Source organism: Hermetia illucens, chromosome 2 (assembly GCF_905115235.1).
Source record: "Hermetia illucens chromosome 2, iHerIll2.2.curated.20191125, whole genome shotgun sequence".
Taxonomy (NCBI): Eukaryota; Metazoa; Arthropoda; class Insecta; order Diptera; family Stratiomyidae; genus Hermetia; species Hermetia illucens.
The window spans coordinates 38926317-38952199 of NC_051850.1; the positions used below are offsets into that span (position 1 = coordinate 38926317).

Sequence of the window (25883 nt, forward strand, 5' to 3'; positions counted from 1 at the left end):
AGCGTGTTAACAGTGATGTAGGGATTACGCTTTAGAACGTTAGTTCTAATATAGTTGCCTGTGACCTTCTTCACCGTTTTGAGTACGAATGATGTTGGGCAAATTGGTCTGAAAAATTTAGGATGAAAAGGATCCCTTTTACCCACTTACGGAATGGGTTTTGCCCATCTCCGTGCCCTTGGTATATATCCCAGTGCTATGCTCCCCCTTACCACCCTCTGAAGATTTCAGTGGTTTAAAAGTTTTTTCTGTACCTCTTTGTTTTGCCCGGTTGAAGAGTTTTCGTGCCTTTGTTCTCATTCTGTCCAGGTTCCTGTTCCACCATGTACATCCCTTGATGACTTAACTGTCTTAGTCGGACAGCTGACCTAATAAGCATCAATGACGAATGTGTTGAGGTTTTCCACCACTGTTTCTAGTTCCAGTTCGCATCTGATGTCACCGCCCCCTTGAAGGTGGGCCATGTTATTTCTCAAGAGCGTTGCATAGGATTCGCAATCCGTTCTCCTGGGATTCCTTATTATTCATTTTATTTCAGAGTTACTCTCAATGTCGAATCTGATTATTCTGTGATCAGACGTAGAGGGCTCATCCGACACCCTCGAATTCCTGACCATCCCATTCATTAGAATATTTCCTAAAGTTATGTCTAGTACCTCCTGCCTAGTTCTAGTCTAGTCTAGTTCTAGGAGTGTTGCCTAAGTTATATATTTCTAACTTTTTGCTAAGAATAAATTCAAGAAGGTACTCACCTCTTCGATTGGTGTCGCTGCTTCCCCAGATTTCATGATGGACGTTGGCATCGTCGCCGAGGAAAAGTGGTAACGCCCTCTTCTCACAGTACTTCACCAATTTAGCGACTTGTTCCAGTGGAGCTCGGATTTCGTCTCCTGGGAAGTATCTCGTTGCCACGACTGAATCTCGAGTTTCCCTCTCGGCTTCCAATGAGACTTGGATAGCCACAAGGTCCCCGGTCAGGAACGCTGAAAGACATGTATACACCCAGAGCTCCTGAGCCAACACTATTCCAATGTTCTCCTTGGAACTTGCCCTCACAATTACCGCAGATGCAGCTTTCGCATGGTGGAGGTTTATCTGGGCTATCTTAGTGCTGGCCATTGCCTCCGTTTTTGTTTGGAGCTGTCCTCCACTGTCGGAGTATCGCCCTACTCCTTCAACGTGACGCTTTCCTGCGCGCTGCTGTCCACCGTGAGCCCTAGAAGACCTAGGTCTATGTCTTCACTGGGCAGGAAGTCTAGTTCCCTGGTTGATCCAGTCCTTTCAAGGCTTCTTCAGGGACCCCGGTATGCTTTTCAACCGGTGTCTCCTCCGAGATGTCTTTCCTCGGCTTTTCTCGGTGCGCATACATGGATATGATGCCAAATCGATAGTTGATATGGCAACTGCGACGTTTAATTGCCTCCATGGATCGGCCATCTACCCAGATCGTGAGGAGTTTACCCTTTCCCTCTACCTTGCTTTTGAAGACCCTCGATAATCGCATAGATATCTTCCATCTCTACTGTCGTGGCTTTTGGGAGAAAAACTGTCACCATGTGTGCTCCTGGTATATCATCCCCAGCACATGTTAACAGTTCTGCACCTTCCCAGCCTGGCAATTTAGGAACTATTTTCCTAATCCACTCTGCAGTTTCTTCCGTCGCGCAGTCCACCAGTATAAGACCTGGTCGAAAGCGTAGCCTGAATCCTGCCTTCACCCCTGGCTTACCCTGGTTTTCTCCCCACTTGCGTTCAGATTTGGATTTTTTGGGAGCATTCCCTTCATGTGAGCTAATCTATACTGGTCCCCGCTTTCTTGACTTCGATAAAGATGGATTAGGTCTATCCTGAGCCTTCTTAAGGGCCTCTTCTAGTCTCAGACCCTCCTTCATGTAGCGCAGATACCATTTAACACCTGCGCAACTGACGTCTGATATATTTATCTCAGACGTGCTTTTGCTAGTCCGTGCTTTTTGAGCAGTAACGTTTGTTGGTTGTTGTCCACGCCGTATACCAATGTTGACCTTAGATTCATTGCTTCACTTCCCAACTTCTCCCTCCTTGGGTGTAATCACCTGGTTCTCAGTATTTCGGAGATGTGCCACCGCCTGATTAATCAGTTTGTGTGCGGTACAGGGTCCCTTTTTATTGGTTTTATTTTTTTGCATTTATTGCTGGTACTCATTTGATTCCCACGAGTATGGCGATTGAAAGGTCTGCCGTGCCATACCCCCCTTAGCACGGTAAGGTCTAACTTATTCACTGAGGCGACCAGGTTTCAGTGGGACTCCGTTCGAATATAATCAGTTACCCCCGACTCCAAACCATCCAATGAAGCGTTTTGTAAATAATAGGATCATATAGGGTGTGCCTATCACCACTCACTAACGGTCTTGGTAGATGAGAGGCCTGACCCCTGAAAAGCTACAATCGAGAGACAACTCGCCTTCAGAGAAAGATCGGTTGGCCTCAGGGAGCTATATTCCGTGTCAGTCTATCCTGCAGTGCACCGCTTGAAGATCTGGATACTCTGGGTTCTAGGCCATATCAGATTAGATAGAAAGCAATGAGATAACGCACGAAAGGTCAGAGTAGGGGCGCCTCCACATGACCAAAACCCCCCTGTGGAATCGAAAACGGGTTCTTGGCTATGGCATTAAACAATGAAGAAGAACGGCTGAGGGAACTACACTGGCGACCTTACCAGGAATGGAGCAGTCGAGGGTGCTTATGGGGGGATACGAACACAAGCGCTCCAAAGTCCTCACCAAGATGAGCTTCCAGATTATAGTTGGAATACTCACTGGTCACTGCCGACTAAACTATCATCTGGGGAAGCTATGGTAATATCTACGGACACTACCTACAGCTTATGTGCGGACTGTGACGAAACCTCCATACACGTTCTGAGACTTTGTCCGTAATTGTGCAAAGTAGATGGAGGCACCTAGGAGAATACTTAATACCAAATTCCAGGTTGAAATGCTTGAAAGAAGGGGAAATATCCTGACGGTTATAGACTTGCTTGACATACTATAGTTAATAATTACACTATAACCAGTAAAAAGGTCATAATAGTTCTTTTAAGACGCAATGCAACTTCCCTTAACAGGATAATAATGATAGTAGTCTGGTGGTGAAAATTGCGAAAGTCCATAAATTTGCCACCGTTATTGTAAGAGTCATTGAGATCATGGTTTCCCCATATTATACTAATATACCTTTACTCTTAAAATTTCCTATTATTACCATGATGCCACTTTTAAGAAGCCTTTGCTGACTATATTAAGTTCATCCCTTCTTAAATTTTGCTACACAGGAGTATCATTTGCATGCAAAACTGACCATTTTGTTACCCCCAGCCTGGTTTGAAATACTCATAATCCTGACTGAAACTAGCTTCCAGAACATGGGCATACGTTTTATGGAAACCGACAGTGGATTCCTTTTATTATACTTCAAGATGGTTTATAAAAAAGTCAAGAGTGTGCTTCCCGAAACCCCTTTATCTTACACAATTCAGAAAATATCACTTGAATTGTCGCACAGGTTGGGACTTTCATTGCAATTCTGACACATTCCACAAACCAATACTCTCTTTGTACGATAGGGTGCATAACCCATATCTCTTTAACAGATAACATACGAATTCCAGTAAGTTTCAATCGTTTTCGAAGCAAGCAGAGAATACCAACTGTGTTAATCCCCAACTCACATATAAGTTACTACCTCCGTAGGATATGCTCTCAGTGAAACTATGCTTCCTTTCACCTCTTGTTTCTTCTTTCTGATCGTTTTTGGCGAGAAATCAAAAGTCATGATTAATCCAACCCCCATAATGAAATTGTCTTGCTTCATAAGCAGACACGGGTAGTCTGCGGGATGCCACAGGATACATAAATCATTGCCAACAGCTTTTCAGTCTCGTTTTACACCAGAGCTAGACACATTCACCTTCCAAAAAGATTGCAAAAGCTTAAGCCATTCACTTCAGTTGTCCTCATATGTAGACTCCAAAAAGGACTTCCTGACAGCATGAATGCCACTGTCTAGCCATTCGTAAATGTATGCAAATAGGTCAGTGATGTTTTCATTGTTTCTCTGGACTCCGGAGTGCGTTGAACTTGACTGAAAAGCCGGTCCTTGTTGTAATAGATGAAATTTTCGCGTGTAATTTGGCGAGTGTATAATGCGGTAAATGGTAATGACTATGCCCATATTCTTTTGAATATTCATAGCTAATGGTTTTGGACAGACAAATGGAGATGATTTCACGCTCGTATCAAGTTCAAAACAGGGAAACTCAGAGTAACCGCATTTCCTAATAATGCAGGATCATTAGCTACAAAGTCAGGGACTCTAGTCAATTTGCTACGCCCCAATAAACACCAAGTATCTCGTTTCAGAAAGTCACAATTCAACGGCGGAATGCAATCATTATTTTCACAATAAAACACATGTGCACAGACGAATGTCTGTATATCTGTGCCTACGTTAAAGTTATTTTTGGAACCCTTTTCTGAAAATCCTTGAAAACTTTTCCGCTCTTTTGTGCCATGAAATGTTTCAATTCAATATCTAAAAGCACATCCGGAGTCTCCCCGAAAGGGTAGCTTATAGAACCCAATTACTGAATAGTAATTTTAAATAATTTTCGTTTTATAAATTATACTTTCAATTTATCTTTAGACATTATGTGTTAGTGAAGTTCACTGTAATGAATAATGAAATAGACTCCTCCTCCAATCATTAATCTTTTTTGTTGTTTTCTGCAATTAGACTTAATTAAGTTACATATTACAAAATGCATTACTAACGTTTGTTTCAGGCTAACGTGAAATTAAATTTTATGCATGCATTTGCGAATGATAGGAGATAGCGATACCTCTATTGGGTGGATGCCGACAGGATGAAGAATGGCTGAGCCAGTACAAGAGAGTTAGGTTGAAAGTAGCAACGAATGGCCGTTTAATTGTTCGTGAGAATAAATTGAAAGTCTTTTAGGAAATTTTTGTGATAAACGTACTCTTCTGTCAATGTGAACTGACTTTTGTTTAGACTGTTGTGAGTTTTTCAATAATATTGACTCTAGGCTGACAGTAGGCTAACATTTACTATAAATTTATGTTTTCTTTACTTTTTTATTATCGCTTTATTTTAATTTGACTCATTCGTAGTTTATTTTCTACTTCATTTTTCGCAATTTTTTTCTAATTTCTTTCATTTTGTTTTATGATTTAATTTTGTCCTTTTTGTCTCTGTTTTTTTTTTTATTTTTCATTTAATTATAGATATGAATCCGATGATGGCAGACTTCTTCCCCCCTCTATCTCTCTTTTACAATGCACAAGGGCCATCCTCCAATATTATGAGGATGCCAAGACAGGATGAGAACCCCAAAAGCCGCATCTTTCAACATTTGGGGCAGGAAAGCATTGATTGAGGATGAGATCCGTAGTGGACCGACACCACCCGCGCAGTCGAGCCGTTATTTTTCTTTTTAAGGTAGTATATCATATCCGTTTCTATGGTATGTTTTTCGAATCACATTTTTATCAACCGCTTAGTCTGGCCTATATCTATATTGTAGTGCATTCCAGGCAAGTGATCTTATAGATCCCTCCTTAGGTTTCGGATGGTTTACGCTCCTAAGTTGAGTTTTAAGTTGCGCATGGCTGCTTCCTAGGACTGCCTCTATTTGAAATTCCTTAATCTTAAGTGGGTCATCCCGTGTGTCGGATTGGAGAAATCGTTTTTTTTTGCATGATTTGTATCCATATATAGTGGAGAATATGTGGCCAAAGGGATTTTCCGATATTCCGAGTCGTTCAGAAATTACAGTGTTAAACAGGCAAGGAGTTTGCAGCCGCGGCTAGAGTACTCGATGAGAATATAAATAAGATAAGAATATAAATAAATATAAAAAGATGGAAAACCAATCAATTGTCTAAACTCATTTGCTGTTTGGAATAAAAAGGATAATCCAGTCTAGAGTGAGCAATGAAAGGCCTTCAAGCTATACTCAGTTATATTTTGTTGTAAATATTGTGCTGTTTGTGTGTTCAGTGATGTTTTTAAATGGATCGTACGAAGGAAGATCGCTTTAACGTTCAACGTCATGCTCGCACTAGAAAACGAATATTTCATGGGAATCGATACTTATCAGAGAAGAAAAAGGACTTCGCATCAAAAAAGCAAAGAAACTTTTAGCAAGCATGAACATGGATGTTCTAATTGCGACAAGTTTTGTATATTGTACATTGAATTTTGCTGGAGTTTTCTCCGGTATTTCTGCAAATAATAAAATATACGTAGTAGTAAAAAAGGAATGCGTAGGACATGTCGAGAAAAGAATGGGAACGCGGCTTAGAAATGCAAAGAAGAATCACAAAGGCATTGGCGGAAAAGGGGCTGGAAAACTTAGTGATAAGGTTATTAACCACCTCACTACATTTTTTGGGCTAGCTATTCGTCGACACGCAAATTCGATAGAAGGAATGAAGCAAGAAATTTGGGAAACTTTCTTCCATAAATGTTCTACAGACGAAAATCCTCAGCATCAAAATTGTCCAGCAGGCGAGGGCAGTTGGTGCAAATGGCGCAAAGCGGAAGCTAAAGGAGAACTGGATACTTTCCACCACGAGAAGGCACCTTTGACTGAATAACAGTCATCAAACCAATGTACGGAGGTTTCTCACGAGATGATCTCTTGAACAGATGTTTAGGAGCACAGGCCCAGAATAACAATGAGTCGTTAAATGCATTGATTTGGACTTTCGCTCCTAAACACCTTCATTTTGGGGCCAAGGTCGTAGAAATAGCCACTTTTCTGGCTGCAATTATTTTCAATGAAAGATTCAATAGCATTCTCAAAATCCTAGTGACAATGGGATGTCAATTTGGTCACATATGTCAGGTTTATGCCGACCGCCGTAATGAAGCGCGAATTTGGCGGTCCGAACGACGATCGACTGACCTCGCTAAAAGAGCCAGAATTGAAACCAGAAAGCAACAATCGGCCTTACAAAACTTTTTTGAAGAAACGGAGGGTGCTCTCTATGGAATAGGTATAGCAGATTAATGGTGAGTTAAAATTTTACTATTTATTTTATATCGATTCCCATAATAAAGCTCGTATTTATCGGTCCGAATGACGTTCAAATGACTTCGCTAAAAGGACAAGAATTGAAGCCAAGGCTATACATGTGTTTCTTGAAGAAACCTAAGGTTTGTGGATTAGGTATAGCAATAATGGTCAGTTAAGGTTTTATGGCTAAAAATCGCATTCTACTTTTTAAATGCGTTTTTCTCGAAACTACATCTTGGAAATCGGCTGCCACCGTAGCTCAAAATCTATCCAACCAAATTCTTTGAAATTTTCACGACTTCTTTAATACATATTTCTACGGTCCGCAAACTAGGATAATTGGAATCGGGCAGGTCGTTTTTTTTTTATTCATAAAAAAGCCGTAAAAAACACCAAAATCCAAAAAATTAAGTTTAAAAGGCCACCAAAAATTTACCTTTTAATATTTTCTAATTATCCTAATTTGCGGACCGTAGAATATTATCCACATTAAAACGCCGTTTAGTTTTTCTCCTCAGATGAACACAGCGCCCTCCAGCGTGGCAGCAGAAAAACACCTTTTTCTGGAGATGGGTGCATAAATTGGCACGTATTCCGAAAACTATCAAGCTGAAGGCGGCCTGGTCTGATTATGCTTCAGGTTAAAGTTGCATAATTAGGCAAGTCCTCACACGACCTCCGCGTGGTGGCCGCTGGAAACCGTCTTCGGGCGGGCCAAGAGTGTGTAGGCCCGGGCTGGGAGTAGGCTCATCCAACTGACGAGGATCTGCTTGTCTGCTGGTCATGTGTTAGGGGCAAGTAGATTTGGCGGGGGGATGGACTGAAGCAACAGCCCGGGGATCGTCCTCCCTGCACCGGAGAAGGTGCTAATAGGACCCCAAGCCAAGGTGGAACAGCATACGCCGAGGGCTGCGTGGCGAATGGGGAGCTTGGTCTTTAGTATGCGAACTCTGAATACCTTGGGCACTTTCAGTTTCAAATAAGACCCTTACCCTGGTGGCCGGGCCAGCCAGGGTGGACATTCTTCTCGGACTACTCGTGGGACCAAGACATGGACTCAATTAACAAAAAAAACCAAAACGACGATAGAAGAGGAGGCGATGATGCCAGGCGCATCATCGGAGGACGAGCTGCTGGCCTCCAGCCAGGAGACAGTGGCCGTCGAGAGCAGTAAACTCGGTGCCAGCCGTAGCACCGTTGTGCTGAAACCAACCGCAGGGACCTCCCGGAGCGAGGCGTCAGACGGACTAGTGGCTTCCAGCCTGGAACTCACTGCCGTCAGGCTGGGTGTAGCGAGTACCAGACATAGTACTCCTGACCCGAAGCCCTCAGCGTCGGGGGATCCCTCGAAAGCGAAAACCGACAAGAATGTCGGTCGCCGGAAACCGGCTAAGAAGCGAAGGTCCACGGGTGTCCTGCTCAAGAGCCAGTACCAAAAGGCCATGCATATTCTCGGCAAGATTGCCAAGAATAAGGAGGCCGGTACTGTCGACGAGCGGGATGAAAAAGACCTCGCTAAATACCAGGCGATTGTTGATGAATACAACAGCAAACGCCGGGCTGACGAGCAGAAGGCGAAGCCCATCGCTCTAAAACGCAACCGATCTCAAGACGGGGTCGAACAAGATAAGAAGCGGAGCAGAGTGGGCAAGAGCGCAGACGCCAAGCAACATACGAAGGAAATTGTACAGCAACCGTCAGCCGGCGGGCCACGTACTGCGAAGCCCTTCAGCGATGTAGCCAGGAGTCACTTACGTGTGGCGCTGGCGGATGGCAATTCTGCTAGCGGCAAACTAACGCTGGAGGTGTGGACCAGTGTTGAGGCTAGGCTGTCGGGCATAGTCTATGAACATCTCGTGGAAACCGGAGGCAAACACCCGGGACTCACTCCCTACTTTGATTCATCTCAGGTGGTCCGTGGGTTCCACGTAATAGCTTGCATGGACCAGCTCTCTAAGGACTTTCTCGGCTCGTGCGTCGCTAAGATCAACGACGCTTGGGAGGGCGTTAAGCTCAAGATTATCCCTTGCGACGAGAATCCGAGGAGACCGGCCGCTCGCATTTGGTTGCCGAAGATCCGCATGGAGAAGGACAAGCTGGTCCATTTCCTGCGCCTTCACAACCCCGGGATTCCCATGGACGACTGGGTTGTTATAAAGGAGGAGGAACCTCAGATAAACAGCCAGCCCGTACTACTCCGCATAAACGAGGAGTGCCTGGAGGCACTGAAAAAGGCTGTGGTTCGGAGTCAGGAATGCCAAAGTAAAAGTGTTCCGCTCTGCAAAACCGGACGACGACCTTGACCCAATCAGCGCCGCCAACGAGCTGCTGTCACCCTAATAACCGACACCGGGATTCTTACGGTGGAGGACTGGAGAGTGTCTGACCAGAGATCCTTCTCTGACCACAGTTGGATACTCTTCAGTCTAGATCTCGCCGCAGAGGTCTCCAAGCCCTTTAGAGACCCCAGGAGGATCGACTGGAGAAAGTTTGGTCAGGTAATTAAGAACAAACTCTCTGGTGCGCAAATTGGTAGGATTGGCACGACCGACGAACTGGAGTCAAAGGTCGGGGCTCTGGAGAAAGCTTTTGATACCGCCTTCAAAGTCTCGTGCCCTGCTAAGTACAGCAAAAAGACCCTGCCACCGTGGTGGAACGAAGATCTCTCTAGTCTCAGGAAGCTGACCAGAGAAATCTTCAACATCTGCTACAGGCAAAAATACTGGCAGCCATACAAGGACTGCCTAAAGAAGTACAAGTCGGCCATCAGGACCGCCAAGAGGCGGTCTTGGCTAGACTATTGTCAGAACATTGAAAGCACTAGTGAATCCGCGAGGCTCAATAAGATTCTGTCCAAGGAACATAAGAGTCCATCCTTCCTTAAAAAGTCGGAAGGCTCCTGGACGGAATCTTCTAGTGAAACCTTGGAGCTGCTGGTGTAAACGCACTTTCCCTCCAGCGAGGAGGACTGTGAGTCAGAACCTCGCTTGGAGAATTTGCGGCAACCCCAGCTGTGCGAGACTATCAAATCGGTAATTACCGGGGATAGGATCAGCTGGGCTATAAACAGCTTCTCCGCATACAAATCTCCAGGCCTAGATGGTATAATGCCAGTCATGCTACAGAAGCAGCAGGAAAGGGTTGTGCCGTGGCTTGTTGAGATTTACCGGAGCTGCATCACTTTAGGATACGTACCGCAGTCCTGGAGGCGCGCACGGGTGGTTTTCATACCGAAAGCGGGCAGGCGAGGTCATGAGTCCGCGAAGGACTTCCGGCCAATCAGCCTGACCTCTTTCATGCTGAAGACCCTAGAACGCGTCCTGGACATTCACTTAAGGACGATTATGGAGAGAACGCCTTTCTCTAAGTCCCAGCATGCCTACCTCTCACCGGTGCTCTGGTTAATAGTAATGGACAAAATTTTACGTACATTGGACAGCAACGGGGTGAAGGTGGTGGCGTATGCCGACGACTTGGTGATATTAGTATCAGGGATGTTTCTGTCCATTATGAGCGACATCATGGAAGAAGCGTTGCGAAAGGTGTGCCTGTGGGCCGCAAGATGCGGACTCAGCATAAACCCAACCAAATCAACTGATGCTATTCACCACCAAGACAAGGATACCTGAATTCCATCTACCACGGCTGAATGAACAAAGATTGGTTCTTTCCTCTAATGTAAAGTATCTGGGTGTAATCCTGGATCCTAAACTAAATTGGAGGTTGAACATAGAACTGAGGGTTAAGAAGGCCTGTATAGCCTTCTATGCCTGTAAGGGAACCTTTGCCAAGAAATGGGGTCTCCGGCCGAGGATGGTTCTCTGGATGTACACCGCTGTAGTGCGTTCGATCCTGACGCTCGAGTCAGGCTGCGGACACTGGGTAAACCATTCTTTGGGGACCTTAGTGAGATTTCTAGCTGCAGGGTCGGAGAGCTGCTTTTCTTCGTGAATGCTACGGGCTGGCTCTGAAGATCCGAGCCAGCTGGACTCTGCTTCCCTGTTCCTATAACAACAGTCACGATCTTAGGAGTTTGTGGCATCAAAACGGCGCACCAAAGCGCTAATTGGGCTCCTCGGAGCGGCCACTGATACCTACCTACCTACCTACCATCAAGCTGAAAAATTTATCACATATACTAGAGATATCAATAAACATATGGTGAAAAAATCACATTTCTATCTTTATCCAATCCTTCAAAATAATTTTTCAAAAAAAGGCAAAAAAACGGCCTTCACACGGGATGACCCCCTTAAAGAGTCCAATAACTAGATGTCGCAGAAAGCCTGGAAATACCGACATGGGCAACTGTTCATCTAGCTTGTTCCAGGCAATTAAGGTAAGTAATTAAGGGAGCATTACAGTTTCAAATAATTAAATATCAGTTATATAAGACTATAGAGTTAAGTGAAGCAAACTAGTACGAAACCAGCACTGAAGAAAGATACATGTTGTGTCCAAAACACGTGTTTGGATTTTTTAAACAACCACAAGTAATCTATAGTAAAACCGGAAACTTTTTCTTTCTTTATAATGTTTTGTTTTATACAAATGTTTTATTAAAATCGGTTTACTGTCTCTTTGTCACACCTATTATCTCTCGTTACTCTTATTGATACGAAATTTTGTACAAAAGTGGGCCCTGTGAAATCTCTCACATGCAATGAGTAACATAGAGTTTAAGGGAGGTCCCAATACAGGCAAGAAGAGGGTGTAATTTTTTTACCAAATATAGTCATGTGGGATATCAAACTTGATTTAGTACTTGCCAGTATTAGTGTTGATATTGGTTGCAAAAGAGGTGGGTGCGAGGTTTCGAAAAGAGTCAGGACCCCTTCTCAGAAACTATTCAACCCAAATATCTCAAAAAAAATTGTGATCCATGCCCAAACACTCTCCATACCGGTACCTGCTTAAATAAAGTTAATAACGGTATAATATCATACCATATTTATTATAAGTATATTTTTTACAAATTGACTGGGAACCTCCCTTAAGTCTGTCCTAGAATCATTTACTGCATTACCATAGAGCATGATATTACTTTGATGGAAATCGCACTATCACTAACAGAGTTATAGTAGATTAAAGTCACTTTTCTTGCATTCTAAGACTCTGAAAGTCAGTATCACACTAAATTAAATGGTCGGACATTGACATTTGTCCCATTTGTACCTAACTCGTAATGTTTATGCATTTACGTTACGAATTAAGTACAAATGGGACATTTTTGTTTTAGCTCGCGTATTCCCCTATTCGTTATGTTTTCAGGTTCCGGTGCGGACCTACATACATGAAATTTTATAAAATGGCAGATAACAAACTGAAGTGTTTAAAAGGACCCTGTCCCTTAACCCCCCAAGTGTCCTAACTTCGTCATAGTGATAGCGAGAAGAAATACCCAAGAACGAGAGCCTGATCAACCTCACCCAAACCACTAAACCTCACATGATTTCAAAGCCTTCCTGCACTCTGCCATCCGTATATTTCGTGACACTTCGCAATTTAGCCTTACACTCCATACCTACAATATAAGAAACAGCCATTCATACCTGGACCGTTTACTAATAACCAACAGCAACATCAGAACACAGCCCATTCTTCCAATTGTCTTTGGCATCAGTAACCATGATGCCACCATCTTCGATATTCAATTCCACGAGCTTTGAATTTTAGGCTCGCTCATAAACCGATCCCTAAAAGCCAGAATATCCCAGCCCAAACTTCCACAGAACCAGAAAGTTGCTAACGATATATTTAACAATTTGCTTCGTCAATATACTGAAGCAATTCAGCAGGTATTTGACTAATTCGTACCTGCACACTCCCTCAAATTTCGTAACCCCATCTCCCCACCGGACAATATCCTGCAAGACACCAACTATAAGAAAACCCTACCGCGGAGACTATTTTGAAATAGATATTCCTGATCTCGATACATCAATCCGTGAGAAGGTCTTCGCCATGTTTTTTGTCAATACTATTCAACTAACGCTTACTAAACAGCCACGTCCTTTCGAGCTGGAAGTGTGCTCAGATCACATCCGCATGCGCCGGGCACCATAGAACTTTTAAAGGTCAGAAGCAAGGGCATCTATTTTGTCCACTAGGTGATACGATGGCATATTTTGTTTGAGTAATTTTTAAGTAGAGAGCGTCTGTAATGATAGGAACCTTTTTCTCACCCATGATGAAGCACAGCAAAAAGTTCAGCCGCTAAAAACAAACTGACATCCAAGGAAAAACCTGAGACTTGCGTTCCATCCGGACCAAGTACGGCACAGGCAGACCCACCACGCATGAACGCAGCATCAGACGTCAGGACCAGAAAATCTCTTGGTTTGAGGCCCTCGACCGACCTATCACACGCATCCGGCAAATCAATGTGATGACAAGGTAGGCCGATCTTATTAGAGGGGAATAACATTGGCAATTACGGTGTCAAACAAGCTGCGGAACAACTTATAGATCAAGAAGAGGCCATTTTCAGCATCCAGTTTCTGAACCACCAAATAATAGGCTTTGGGATTTTTTCCTTTATGTAAAGAAGCTCTTTGGCTGCCTGAAACGAAGAGGCAGCTCGTTGGCCAAAGCAGAAATCTGGTGCAATGGGGTGGTTCCGGTCAGCCCCAAGCATCCCCTCAGGATACAAGGAGATATTAAATTGAGCTTGTTTTCAAAGTATTTTTGGATTTTTGGATTCATAATGGACGTAACGGCATACTCTATAATGGACATTGCCATAGATCTATAGAGATTGATGACCTTGCAGGGTGTGAGACCCCATGAAAAACCAATTGAAAAAAAAACAACCTGGCTGCCTTTACGGTTTCAAGAATAATGGAGTCCAAGTGGTCTCTGACCGAACCGGTCCTCGTTATCTCACTACCTAAAAAGATGATGGATTTGACATGGGCAAGGGTAAGATTATTCATTTTAATGAGCGGGGGTGTTACCCTGCTTCTCTTGCGGGATATAGATTGACATTTGCTTATGTTGATTGGCAGGCCCTATCTTCGGGATTCATCAACAAACGCAATAACCTGCCTTTGCAAACATTCGGAATCGTCTCCAATGGCCAAAATGAGGAAATCATCCGCACAGTAGAAGATTCCAATGCTATTAGAAAATTCATTATCCAGGGATGTTGTATAGATATTAGCCAAGATTGGACTTAAAACGCATTCTTGGTGAATGTCATTTCCAGCCCTAGTTGTAGGTATCGATTGATACTTGACACCCATCAAACAATCTCAGCAGGAAAGCGGAAATATGACATTATGTCGCTAAGGGCAGTCAGATCAACCCTCTCATTGGCGTTCTTCACATCCAGCACCACAGCCAACACCTGCTGACCTCTACCTTTTGCTATCGAAATATGTAAAAGGATATAATTGATCCAGGCAGGACTTTGTATTCTAGAATGAAATTATTGATACGAACTTTGAGTAAGCAGTTTCGCAAATATATTAATGAGAGCAATAGGGCGGTAACTGGTCAAAAGTTCTGGGTCCTTAAGTGTTTCTGGGATGTGTACTACCCGAATAATAGGCCAGTCCTCAGGACAAAGAATGTTTCCGGCGCCAACCAGCGTACATGTTGATGAGTGGTATTATCCGTACCAAGGGCGGAGGCGCGTTTGTGCCTTAGCAATGCTGCAGTCAGCTCTTCTAGAGAGGTAAGCTTTCACGCCCCTGCAGACTGCAGAGTCGGTGAAGGATGCCTTCTACGAGGCAGTTGAGCGGACCCTCGAAGTCTGTCCCAAGTATTAACTCAAAATCACACTTGGAGATTTTAACAGTCAAGTAGGGACGGAGTCCATATTCAGGCGATACGTCGGCTCCCATAGCTCACATGCCAATGATAAAGGAGTGCGGATTATCCAGTTAGCAGTATCGCACGAAATGGTTTTTAAAAGTACCTGATTTGCCCAGCAAGCGATCCTCTCCAGACGGGTCCACTTTCAACAAAATTGCTGATCGAACGCCACCACCTCTCAGCCATCATGAATGTCTGAACATATAGGGGGGACTCGGATCACCATCCCGTTAGTATAGTGTTCCGGGCTCGAATTTCAGCACCGCCTCTAACAATCAGATGAGAGTGAATACTGAAACTCTATAAGGGGGAAGTGGATGCCGCAATAACCGCAGCTAACAGATATCCTGAAGATGGAGCGCCAACAAATTATCTTCACAACCACCTGAAAAGCGTTATCATTGATACGGCCACAAATATACTTGTCCCCATCCGCAAGAAAAGGCGAAACAGCTGGTTTGACGATGAATATAAAGCTAGCGATGGAACGGAAGAATGTTACGTACCGAGTAATGTTGCATTCTCAAAGAACACGGGCACGCGCATAGACCTACCAAGAACTCCATCGAACGGAGAAGCGACTTCACAGACGGAAAAAGGAAGCCTGGAAAACCAACAGATCTGTGAATTCGAAAAGTGCAGAGAGCAACCGCACCAGGCGGGCAAGTTTTACCAACAAGTCAGCAGGATAAGGCCTTATACACCTCGATGCTCATCCTGCCAAGACAAAGAGGGAAATCTAATTCCGACAAAATAGGCTTATTGGAGCGATGGGATGAGTATTTTGATGAACTGCTCGCCAACCAAAATATCGGCGAGTTGGAGGTCCCGCCAACTGAAGACGACGGACAAATGCTGCCACCAATAAGCATGGAAGAAACATTCGGTGCAATCTATCGGCTGAAAAACGAAAAGTCGTCAGGAGCCGATGGAATTCCAGCCGAACTGGTTAAATATGGAGGCGACCAACTACACTAAGTGGTTCATCAACTCATACTCAAGGTGTGGAACAGCGAATCAATGCCTGGCGATAGGGGACGAGGCATTATGTGTTCCATACATGAAAAGGGGAGATATCACGCAGTGCAGCAATTATAGAAGTGCCGTGTACCGTCTATAAGATATTCTCCGCTAGGCTGGATAGCCGCATACGACCAGAACATCATTAGCCCATATCAAAGAGGCTTCACTCCAAGCAAATCATCAACAGATCAGATTTTCTCTCTGCGGCAAGCGATGGAAAAACTATTGGAATATGGCCATCAGTTGCACCATCTTTCATCGAATTTAAAGCCGCCTATAACAGTTTAGTCAGGGTAAAACTGTACACGGTCATGACAGAATTCGGTATCCCAACGAAATTGATAAGACTGACTCGGCTAACCCTGGCCAATGTGCGAGGCCAGATAAAAGCAGCAAGATCAGCAGGCGACGCGAGACAACATCAAATCGCACTGGTCAAACGAGATTAATAAAGATAGAAGACTATGACTTTGAGGCCGTTGATAACTTCTGCTATCTAGGGTTGAAAATCACAATCGATAACAGTTATGACGCTGAAATCTGCGTACGGTTGTTGGCAGCCAACAGAACCTATTTCACCTTACGCTCGAAACGTCTCACCACAGGGTCAAAGCTCTTACTGTACAAGACTTGCCAGTCCTTGTGTATTCCTCGGAGACCTGGGTTCTTGAGAACTTCTACAAAACGAAACCTATGAGCGATATTACGACCGTCTGGTTGTGGATAAAATCCGGCTCAACAGGTTGCGGTGGGTGGGTCACCAAATCTGTATGGATGAGGATGATCCAGCCCGGAAAGTCTATAAGGGCAATATCTGTGGTAGAAAAAGAAGACGAGGCAGACCCTGCCTGAGATGGAGTAGGTCAGGACGCCCGGCAGCTTTTAGGAATATCGAATTGGTCGACCTCGGCCCAAAACCGGAGTGCCTTACTAAGGCAGGCTTAGACCGGATACCAGTTGTTGTGCCGTTAATGATGATAATTCGGTTGAGAATGGATCACCCATATTTCAAAATTCTCACTATCGCAACAATTAAAAGATAAAATACGAAGTTCTGACCAAGCATTTTAATCACACTTTACCGAAGTTGGATTTAAACAAATCAGAGTACTTACCTACTTAGCTATGTTAGCCAGTTCGCCTTAAGACCAATTTCAGAGAATGAACCTCGTTTTCCATTTATTATACCTGAAAATCTGATATATTTTTTCCTCCTAACTATTAACGCGGGTACCGCCAGATTCTTTTCCCATGGAAATTAATTAAGTTACACTGCACTCGCGGGATGGGCGAATATTCGTATGCTATATACCAAATCGCAAAGAATACACTTCATTTGTACGGAACAAACACTGCGACCGTTTTCAAAATTTTCTACAGTGGCAAGTGATTCGCCCGAACAACCGATTGATGGATAAAATATAAGAACTTCACACATCTTAACATTATTATTTGTATAATGTAGTCTATAAAAACTGTTAACTCTTAACTTTTTAAAGGATTAAATTAGGATAAGAATGAGCCCAATTGCATTCCCGCTAAAATTGACAAACGGAAATGCCATTTTCCTGTGTGAGCACCTCAAAGTAACTTAAAAAAGCTTCGTCCTGTCTGTCGCTGATCAACAACACGGTTCTAGGATCCGTTGTAACACAAAAAAGTCCAATAGATGCCACTAGACTAGTTCGAATGGAATTCACCCCTAATATCAACACCAATGAATCAAAATTCGGAGTAAAATTGCCCCATCTAATATTCAAATTTTCCAATTGGCGACACCTACCCAGGAACAAGCCCTATCTCAGTCAGCCTTGAATTTTGACATTTCTCATCGCGCGTGCGAAGTAATCGAAGGAACGATTGAGAAAAAAACACCAGAATTTTGTTCGTCGATAATGGCGGCCAGCTGTCGCGTTTCGTAGAACCGTTCAAATAAAAGTTTCTCTTTTTCATCGATTCTAACTCATTTGTAGTTTTGTTGTTCACAATTCGTAAGTGTACAGAGCCGCGTCGTCACGTAGCGACAAATTCGCATCGTTGACCTTCCCATTTTCATCGAAATTTCATCCGCAATTCAGCGGAGTTTACACCAAACTCAGGGGATTTGTCATCAGACTGAAATCCACTCGTTCATTTCGTCCCCTGCCGCCAGTGCATCGGTCACACTCAGCGAGAGTTTCATATTGGAATAGACAATGGAAATAAATAAGACAACGTTAGGAATTGCAGCCGGCGTGGCCGGGACACTGTTCCTTGGCTATTGCATCTATTTCGATAAAAAGCGACGCAGCGATCCCGATTACAAGAAGAAAATCCGCGATAGTACGTAACGGTTGTGCTGGTTCTACCGTAATGAGAAATTATTGGAATCTGTTTTCTTATAGGGAGGCGCCGACAGCGTAAGAATGGAAACGGCGGAGGTCGCAGCGAAATGCCGAATTTAAATGATCACGAGGCGATCGAAAGGTAATTCATTGCGGGTTTCATTCACCCAGGTCTCATGGAAATCGTGGTGTTGAGGTTATGTGCAAGTGTAATCTTCGCGATGACATTTCATTGTCAAAATGGTGATTACATCCCCCGATAAAAGCGTAACATGCTGCCTGGAAGAACTTGTTCTGTGAGAGGGGTGGTTATGTAACCAGAACCACCCTCTCTCAAGGTTTTCCAGGTTTGAGCAAGATGTCTTCGCGCCGATAATACGCAAGGGGTGCGTTTGTTTATACTAATTTCATTTGAATTCGCCCATATTGGCCCTGCTATGAATGGATTTTTGTCACGCGATTATGGGGTGGGCTTCAGGATGTTGTGCAGGTGGGGGTTGTTCAATTATGAAAATTATTGACTAATTGAAATTGCCTACAAAAATGGTTAATCGCTGCTAACTGCAGTTTTCTGTTATAACTCAAGTGAGCAAAAAAACCGTTTTTTTAGAACCTGCGGCTTTTCTGTGCTTTGCAGGGAGTGTCGTTTTGTACAGCCTGCATCAATCAATTGTCTAAAAATAGCGTGAAAAACATTTCGGTTCCCATTTGCGATTATAATTCTGGTTTTTTTTGCGTTTCTATGCGGAATCGTGACGAAATGGTTTCGATCGCCCGCCTGACCTGTTGTTACCAATACAGAAAATTGTTTAGTGTTGAAATTCAGATTTTTAGCAAATGTTAAATGGCAATCCGCGGAACACCAGAGACGCAAAAATTTCATATTTATATGAATATCTAATAGCATGCATCGGTCTTCTCACATTAGCTTATCTGTTTGCCGGTCTGTCTCTACACACTCCCGTTCAGTGGCCCACCTTTGGGAAGTGCTCCAGCTGAAATTTGACTTTGAAATCAAATTATTATAAAAACAGTAGCGTCTTGGAAATTAGAACTCGCAGAAACCAGAAAACCTTGGAAATTCGGGCAAACAATTTTTTTACATGCGCCGAATTGAAGTTAGAATAAATGGTTCTAATGTGAGCTTGGGAAGGCGGAGGAATAAATATTTAAGTAATTCCTTAAACAAATGGAGTGAAATTGTCGTCTGAAATAATAAAAAACTTGTTTCTTTTTCGTTGGTGTGGATATTCATTCTTGGAAATACCGATATTTCGGGAACCACTTGTTCCCTTCATCAGTGCTAACAAGTTGGAAGTCTGTAACAAGTTGCTAGCACTGATGAAGGCGACAATAGATATCCACACCAACGAAAAAGAAACAAGTTTTTTATTATTTCAGATCATTAATCTTTGGAAACACCGCATAATTACACTCAGATAAAATTGTCATGCATCTGTGGCGGGGTCATACCGGGCGCACATGGAGTGAAGACTACTTTCTCTCATATAATTTTTCAATTTACAGTTTGATTATAAAAAATAAGATAAACGACATCTACCCGAAAGCAACAGCACGTTGCCGTACGTTACGACTCCCTTAGTGGATGCAATTATTCGGTAGACACAAACGGAAGTCGCAGTCCTCCCCGTCTCCAGACCCCAGCAACTAAAATTGGCGGCAGCAAACTCCACGCCCATCGCAACTTACGGCAATAGACAAGTAGACGTGCGCCTTGGTTTGGTTGGCATCATTGTCCCCACATTAGGCGCAGACTTCCTGTATCACTATGGGCTGTTGGCTATTAGTATCAGGGATGTTTCTGTCCATTATGAGCGACATCACGGAAGGAGCGTTGCGAAAGGTGTAGCTGTGGGCCGCAAAATGCAAGATGAATTCCATCTACCACGGCTGAATGAACAAAGATTGGTTCTTTCCTCTGATGTAAAGTATCTGGGTGTAATCCTAGATCCAAAGCTAAATTAGAGATTAAACATAGAACTGAGGGTTAAGAAGGCCTGTATAGCCTTCTATGTCTGCCAAAGAACCTTTGCAAAGAAATTGGGTCTCCGGCCGAGGATGGTTCTCTGCATGTACACCGCTGTAGTGCGTCCGATCCTAACGTACGGCTCTATTGTATGGCGGCACGCTTTGAGCAAAAAATACAATAGGATGAAGCTTAATGGAATTCAAAGAACTGCGTGTGCAGGTACTACTGGTGCTCTGCAGTCCTGCCGGCAGATGCTCTCAATGTACTCCTGCATCCCCTCCCTCTAGGCCTCCACTTAAATACGTTGCTGCGTGCAGTGCCGTCAGACTACGTGCGAAGTCCTACGACCACAGCAACATACTGGACGAAGTACCTCGGGAAATCTGGGCATTCCCCACGGACTATGCCATACGCAAGCTGAACTTCATGAGAAACTTTGCTGTGGACTTTCCAACCAAGACAAAGTGGAAAACCGGGGGTGTGTTGCAAGGTTATGACCCAGTATTCTTTACCGACGGATCAAAGATAGCCTGTGGAGTCGGCGCGGTGGTTTTTTCGAATACACACGGTGTATCCAAGTCGTATGGTCTCCCAGGTTTCGCCAGTGTATTCCAGGCGGAAGTACTGGCGATATTAGAAGTTTGTCAATGGCTGGAGCGAGATTCGGGCCCCAAGCGTAACATAGCCTGTCTGATCGACAGCCAAGCGGCCATTAAGGCCTTATACACATCGAAGACATCTTCCAGGCTGGTGGGGCAGTGCAGAGACGCGGTGAACCGTCTGGGCGGCACGGTCAAAATCACCCTCCTCTGGGTTCCCGGGCATAGGAACATAGAGGGAAAGGAGCGGACTGACGGATTAGCCAGGCGAGGCTCTGCTCTTGGCAGTCGGGTGTTTCGCTGGTGGCTGTCGGGGGCCATAACTAGCAGCCACGGGCTTAAGATGGGAAGGCTTACGAGCTGCGCAAAATCAAGGAGAATTTGGCCTGCTTATAACATAGTCCAATCACGAGAGCTCCTGTGCCAGGCGCGTGCAAGTGCATTCAAGATTACGGCGGTCTGCACGGGGCACTGGCCCATAGGGGACCATACCGCTAGGCTCGGAATACCCTGTAATTCGCATTGCCGAAGCTGTGGAGAAGAAAGGGAAATTCTCATGCACTTTCTCTGCGATTGCCCAGCTCTAGCTAGAGTCAGGCTACGGACACTGGGTAAACCATTCTTTGGGGATCTCAGAGAGATTTCTAGCTGCGGGTGGGAGAACTGCTTTCTTTCGTAAAAGCTACGTGCTGGCTCTGAAGATCCGAGCCTCCTCCATAACAACAGTCACCATCTTAGGAGTTTGTGGCACCAAAGCGCCAATTGGGCTCCTCGAAGCGGCCACTGATACCTACCTACCCCATGGGCTGTTGGTAGATATGCAGCATAGGTCCCTGATAGACCCTACAATCTGTTTGTACGTCAGGGAAAATTTCAACTTGCTCTAACAACAAACTTCTTATCATTTTTGAGGACGTGGCCGATCCACGCATTCGCGAACTCCTCCAAATATATTGCCACAACTACTTAAACACGGATGACTTTTGGTCTTACAGAGATTCATCCACTCATCCAAACTTGGACTTCTGTTTCGTCTACTTGGATCGCTGGTCGCTTCTTCCAGCGGGTCTGAGCATTTGGAACCTCTCGAGTGTATTTTTCAACGCCTCCTTGAAAATGGCCTAATCCTCAACGTTAATAAATGCAAACCTCTCCTGCACCAAGTGAAAGTTTTAGCCCATTCCATCACCCCTGAGGGCACTCAACCCGACCCAGATAAGGTGCAAGCGATCGCCAGTTTTCCGCTACCAAAGACAGTCAAAGACCTTAGAAGGTTCTTGCGCATGATAAACTTCTACCATGGTTTCCTGCCTAAAGCCGCTCAGAACCAGTCCTTATTTAACGCCTTTCTATCTAGTCTTAAAATTGGCGAGTTGTGTGGTTTCCAGAAATCTTCCAACCGTATAAAACCACCAAGCAACAGCTGGTAGTCGCTACTGTTTTAACATTCCCTCAACAAGATGAACTTCAAACCGTATTCGTCGATGCCTCAGACACAACAGTAGGCACTGGTCTTCACCAAAGGCTAAATCAAAGCTGGCAACCGTTGGGTTTCTTCTCAAAACAGTTGAATCCAACTCAACGGAATTACAATGCCTAAGAGCGTGAATTGTTAGTCGCGCATCTGAGTATCAACCACTTCTGAAGTTCACGGACCGCCGCCCCCTTGCCAACTTAGCCAGTTTACATCGGACGTTCAATATGTGTCCGATAAAGGCAATTTAGTCGCTGACGCTCTATCCCGGATCTCCGAGATTAACATCACAGCCGCAGTCGATTTTTCGACAATCGCCGTGGCCCACAAGGATGACGCAGTTCTTCAGAGCTGCAATCGGACTCCAAATACAAGTTCAATAAGTACCCTATCTTCGGCTCACATTCCTCTATCTACTGTGAAATCTTTAAAAAGGGACCTAGGCCATATATTCCGGCCGCTCTTCGGAAGAAAGTGTTTCGCTCCGTGCACGATCTTGCACACCCTGATATTCGGACAACAAATCGGCTACTCTCCAGCAAGTGTTTCTGAACAAGGATTGAATTCTTGGTCCAAAGAGTTCATCGCATGCGAAAAGTGTATTCCCTGTTCCCGACGTCATCATCACAGACCAGCAAATACAATTTGAATTTACACTCTTCTCGGACACGGAAAGCTTCTGGGACAATTGCACACCATGCGAAGTCCAAAGGGGTACTAGAACGTTGGCATCGAACCCTGAAGGAAGACATTATGGCGCGCGAAGAGCCGTCCTGGTCGCAGGTCTTGCCTTTTGCTCTACTTGGCCTCCATACAGCTCTCCGCGAAGTGTTTGCTGTCAACCCTGCTGAGAGAACTTTCGACTCCCTGGTGGCCTGATTCTCGACAAGAGCGACGCTCTTGAAGAGGCGGACTGTTGCGCCCAATTCGAAAGGCCTTTCCTAAATTAAAGCTACTTTCGCCATCTCGTTACACGCAGCGGTTCACACCCCTGGGGAACTTGTAGTTTGTAACCACGTTCTGGTGAAGACTAATGCCTGATTGAGGGTCACTATAAGGTACTCGAGCCTGGAGAGTACTCGTTCAGTCTGGTCGTTGGTAGTCAAGGCCAAAAGGATCAAAGGAGCAAAACTCTCTTGGTGCTACTAAGTTGGCCTCAAAAGAGGCTTGCTTAAACTGGCTGCCTTGAGTTTTTTACAAATAAGGAGGGGGGTTTTTATAAGGGGGCAATAATGAAGTTGCCCAAATTTCGATCACAAATACGACATTTCTTTTTCCCCAACCCTATATCTACCAAATCCTTCCACTAAATGCCTACACGATTTCTACTGTCTTACGACTCAATTTTGTTCTGTAGGTCTTCTGACTTTCCACCTGCTTTAAGTTCAAGCAATAAGTCTCCCCGCTACGTTCGTATTATAAGGTTGACTTTGCGCGAAATACCAGCGTTAGAAAGATCGCTTTTTTTCATTATGATTATGGTATCAGAACGACCTCTGCAGCCTTTTCTGGCTATCAACTTTAATCCAAATGGGACATTCAATGCACATGCCGTTGGAAGTTTTATATTGGAGAGCTTTTTTTACTTTTCTTCGAGTCGTTTGTCCACTTGCCTCTCTATTAGGCTCTCTCAGCTTCTGATATACTTGAACTGTCGCAGTTTCTGCCGATTTTCGCCCTTATTTATGTTTTTACCCAACACATACTACAATATAATAATTGCTGGTGTGTACTCGAAATCTTGGATTTCTTTTAAAAATCGAAAAGTTCAAATTGTGAGACGTTATTTGCTATTCGAACTCTAAGTGCGCACTTAGGTACAGCAGCATAGAGTATGTTGGAATCGTACCAAAGAATTCAAAGATTTACTTTCGTCGTTTTCCTCGAATAAACATTCCAAAAGGGTAATGTTCAGATTTACATACTCCGTGGAGCTTGTCCTTGTTCAGCACATGAAAGCGATCACCATTGCCTTCATAACACCCATGCTCCGCCGTATCATCGGGGTGCTTAGGCTGACACAATATCAAACGAAAATCTACGTGGCATGGAGCTAAGAGTGTTGTTAAAACCCTATACCCTGTTTAAGGGAAAATGACATACTATAAATAAAAATCAATTGCATCTAATCCTAATATAATTTTTTTTTTCAGATACTTCCTACAAGAAATTCAACTGGGCGAATCTCTAATTGCCACCGGTGACTTCGAACGTGGCGTCGAACATTTAGCAAATGCAATTATAGTTTGTGGTCAACCGACTCGGCTGCTGCAAATTCTTCAAAGTTCACTGCCCGCCCAAGTATTCGCCATGCTAATACATAAAATGCAAGAGCATGGAAGTCGTGCCGCTGCTGCTGAAGAGACTAAACAACGTATTGTAGCCGCTTCCGCTTCATCAGGCGGGACCTCGTCATTGGCGCTCGGTGGCGGTCCGCTGGACGAGCTCGAGTAGTAGTTAGAACACTATTGTATATTTAATGAAGAAAAAACCGATATCTTTTGCATGTGCATTGAAAATAGTGAAACCAAACTTAAATTCTAATTCGTCTTGACTAAATGCAACAACAACATCGTAGTCGGAAGAGAAACAAAACAAAATAATGAGTGTAGAATTCAAAGATTTCAATATATATTTGAGAATATGAAGCAAAAAGCCTATAAAAAACGTAAAATTTAAGAAATTTTCTTTACAAAAAAATGTTAAATTTTCGTACAGTTAGAACTGTTGCAATTGTTGGTATTGATAAGTCACCATTAGTATTCATTCAGTGCTTGTGTAGAAATTGAGAACGTTACTTGTCTTTCGATGGGGAAAAAGAATAATTCCAAAGGTGTTAGGCGTCAAAATTTATGTATGTGTAGAGCGTTGCGTCATTGCTTCATATATACTTTTCTCACCTACAACACCGTAACTGGCTAATCTCGTACCATTAAATTCTCTTCCACCTCCAAATTCACCTAGCCATTGCAACAACTACAATTTTATTTGGCTTTTTGTACTATCATTTCGATAATCGACGATGATGCGAATGGATCAATCTTACTTTTTCTGACGGAACCCATTTTCATTTTCATTAGATTATAAAAATTCCAAAATGAACAATTTCTCGTTATTTCAATAAAAGTTTTGTTTTTTTAGTATGAAATTCATTTTTTTGTCTGATGCTGAGATGAACTTCGAAGGAGATGCTGCGGCTGGGATCATCATCAACGGCGCAACAACCGGTATCCGGTCTAGGCCTGCCTTAATAAGGAACTCCAGACATCCTGATTTTGCGCCGAGTTCAACCAATTTGATATTCCTAAAAGCTGTCTGGCGTTCTGACCTACGCCATCGCTCCATCTCAGGCAGGGTTTGCCTCGTCTTCTTTTTCTGCCATAGATATTGCCCTTATAGACTTTCCGGGCTGGATCATCCTCATCTATACGAATTAAGTGACCCGCCCATCGTAACCTATTGAGCCGGATTTTATCCACAACCGGACGGTCATAGTATCGCTCATAAATTTCGTCGTTATGTAGGCTACGGAATCGTCCATCCTCATGTGGGGGCCAACAATTCTTTG

The 25883-nt window shown here is 43.9% G+C and overlaps 1 protein-coding gene across 1 annotated transcript; it reads left to right on the forward strand.

Moving 5' to 3' along the window:
- The first annotated feature begins 17791 nt into the window (after nucleotides 1–17791).
- LOC119648335 (mitochondrial import receptor subunit TOM20 homolog) lies at nucleotides 17792–25458 on the forward strand. The gene is made up of 3 exons (XM_038050029.1): nucleotides 17792–18250; nucleotides 18313–18394; nucleotides 24469–25458. Exons 1-3 carry the CDS (start codon nucleotides 18124–18126, stop codon nucleotides 24767–24769), a joined length of 510 nt encoding a protein of 169 aa, XP_037905957.1. The 5' UTR covers nucleotides 17792–18123; the 3' UTR covers nucleotides 24770–25458.
- Nucleotides 25459–25883: the final 425 nt, after the last annotated feature.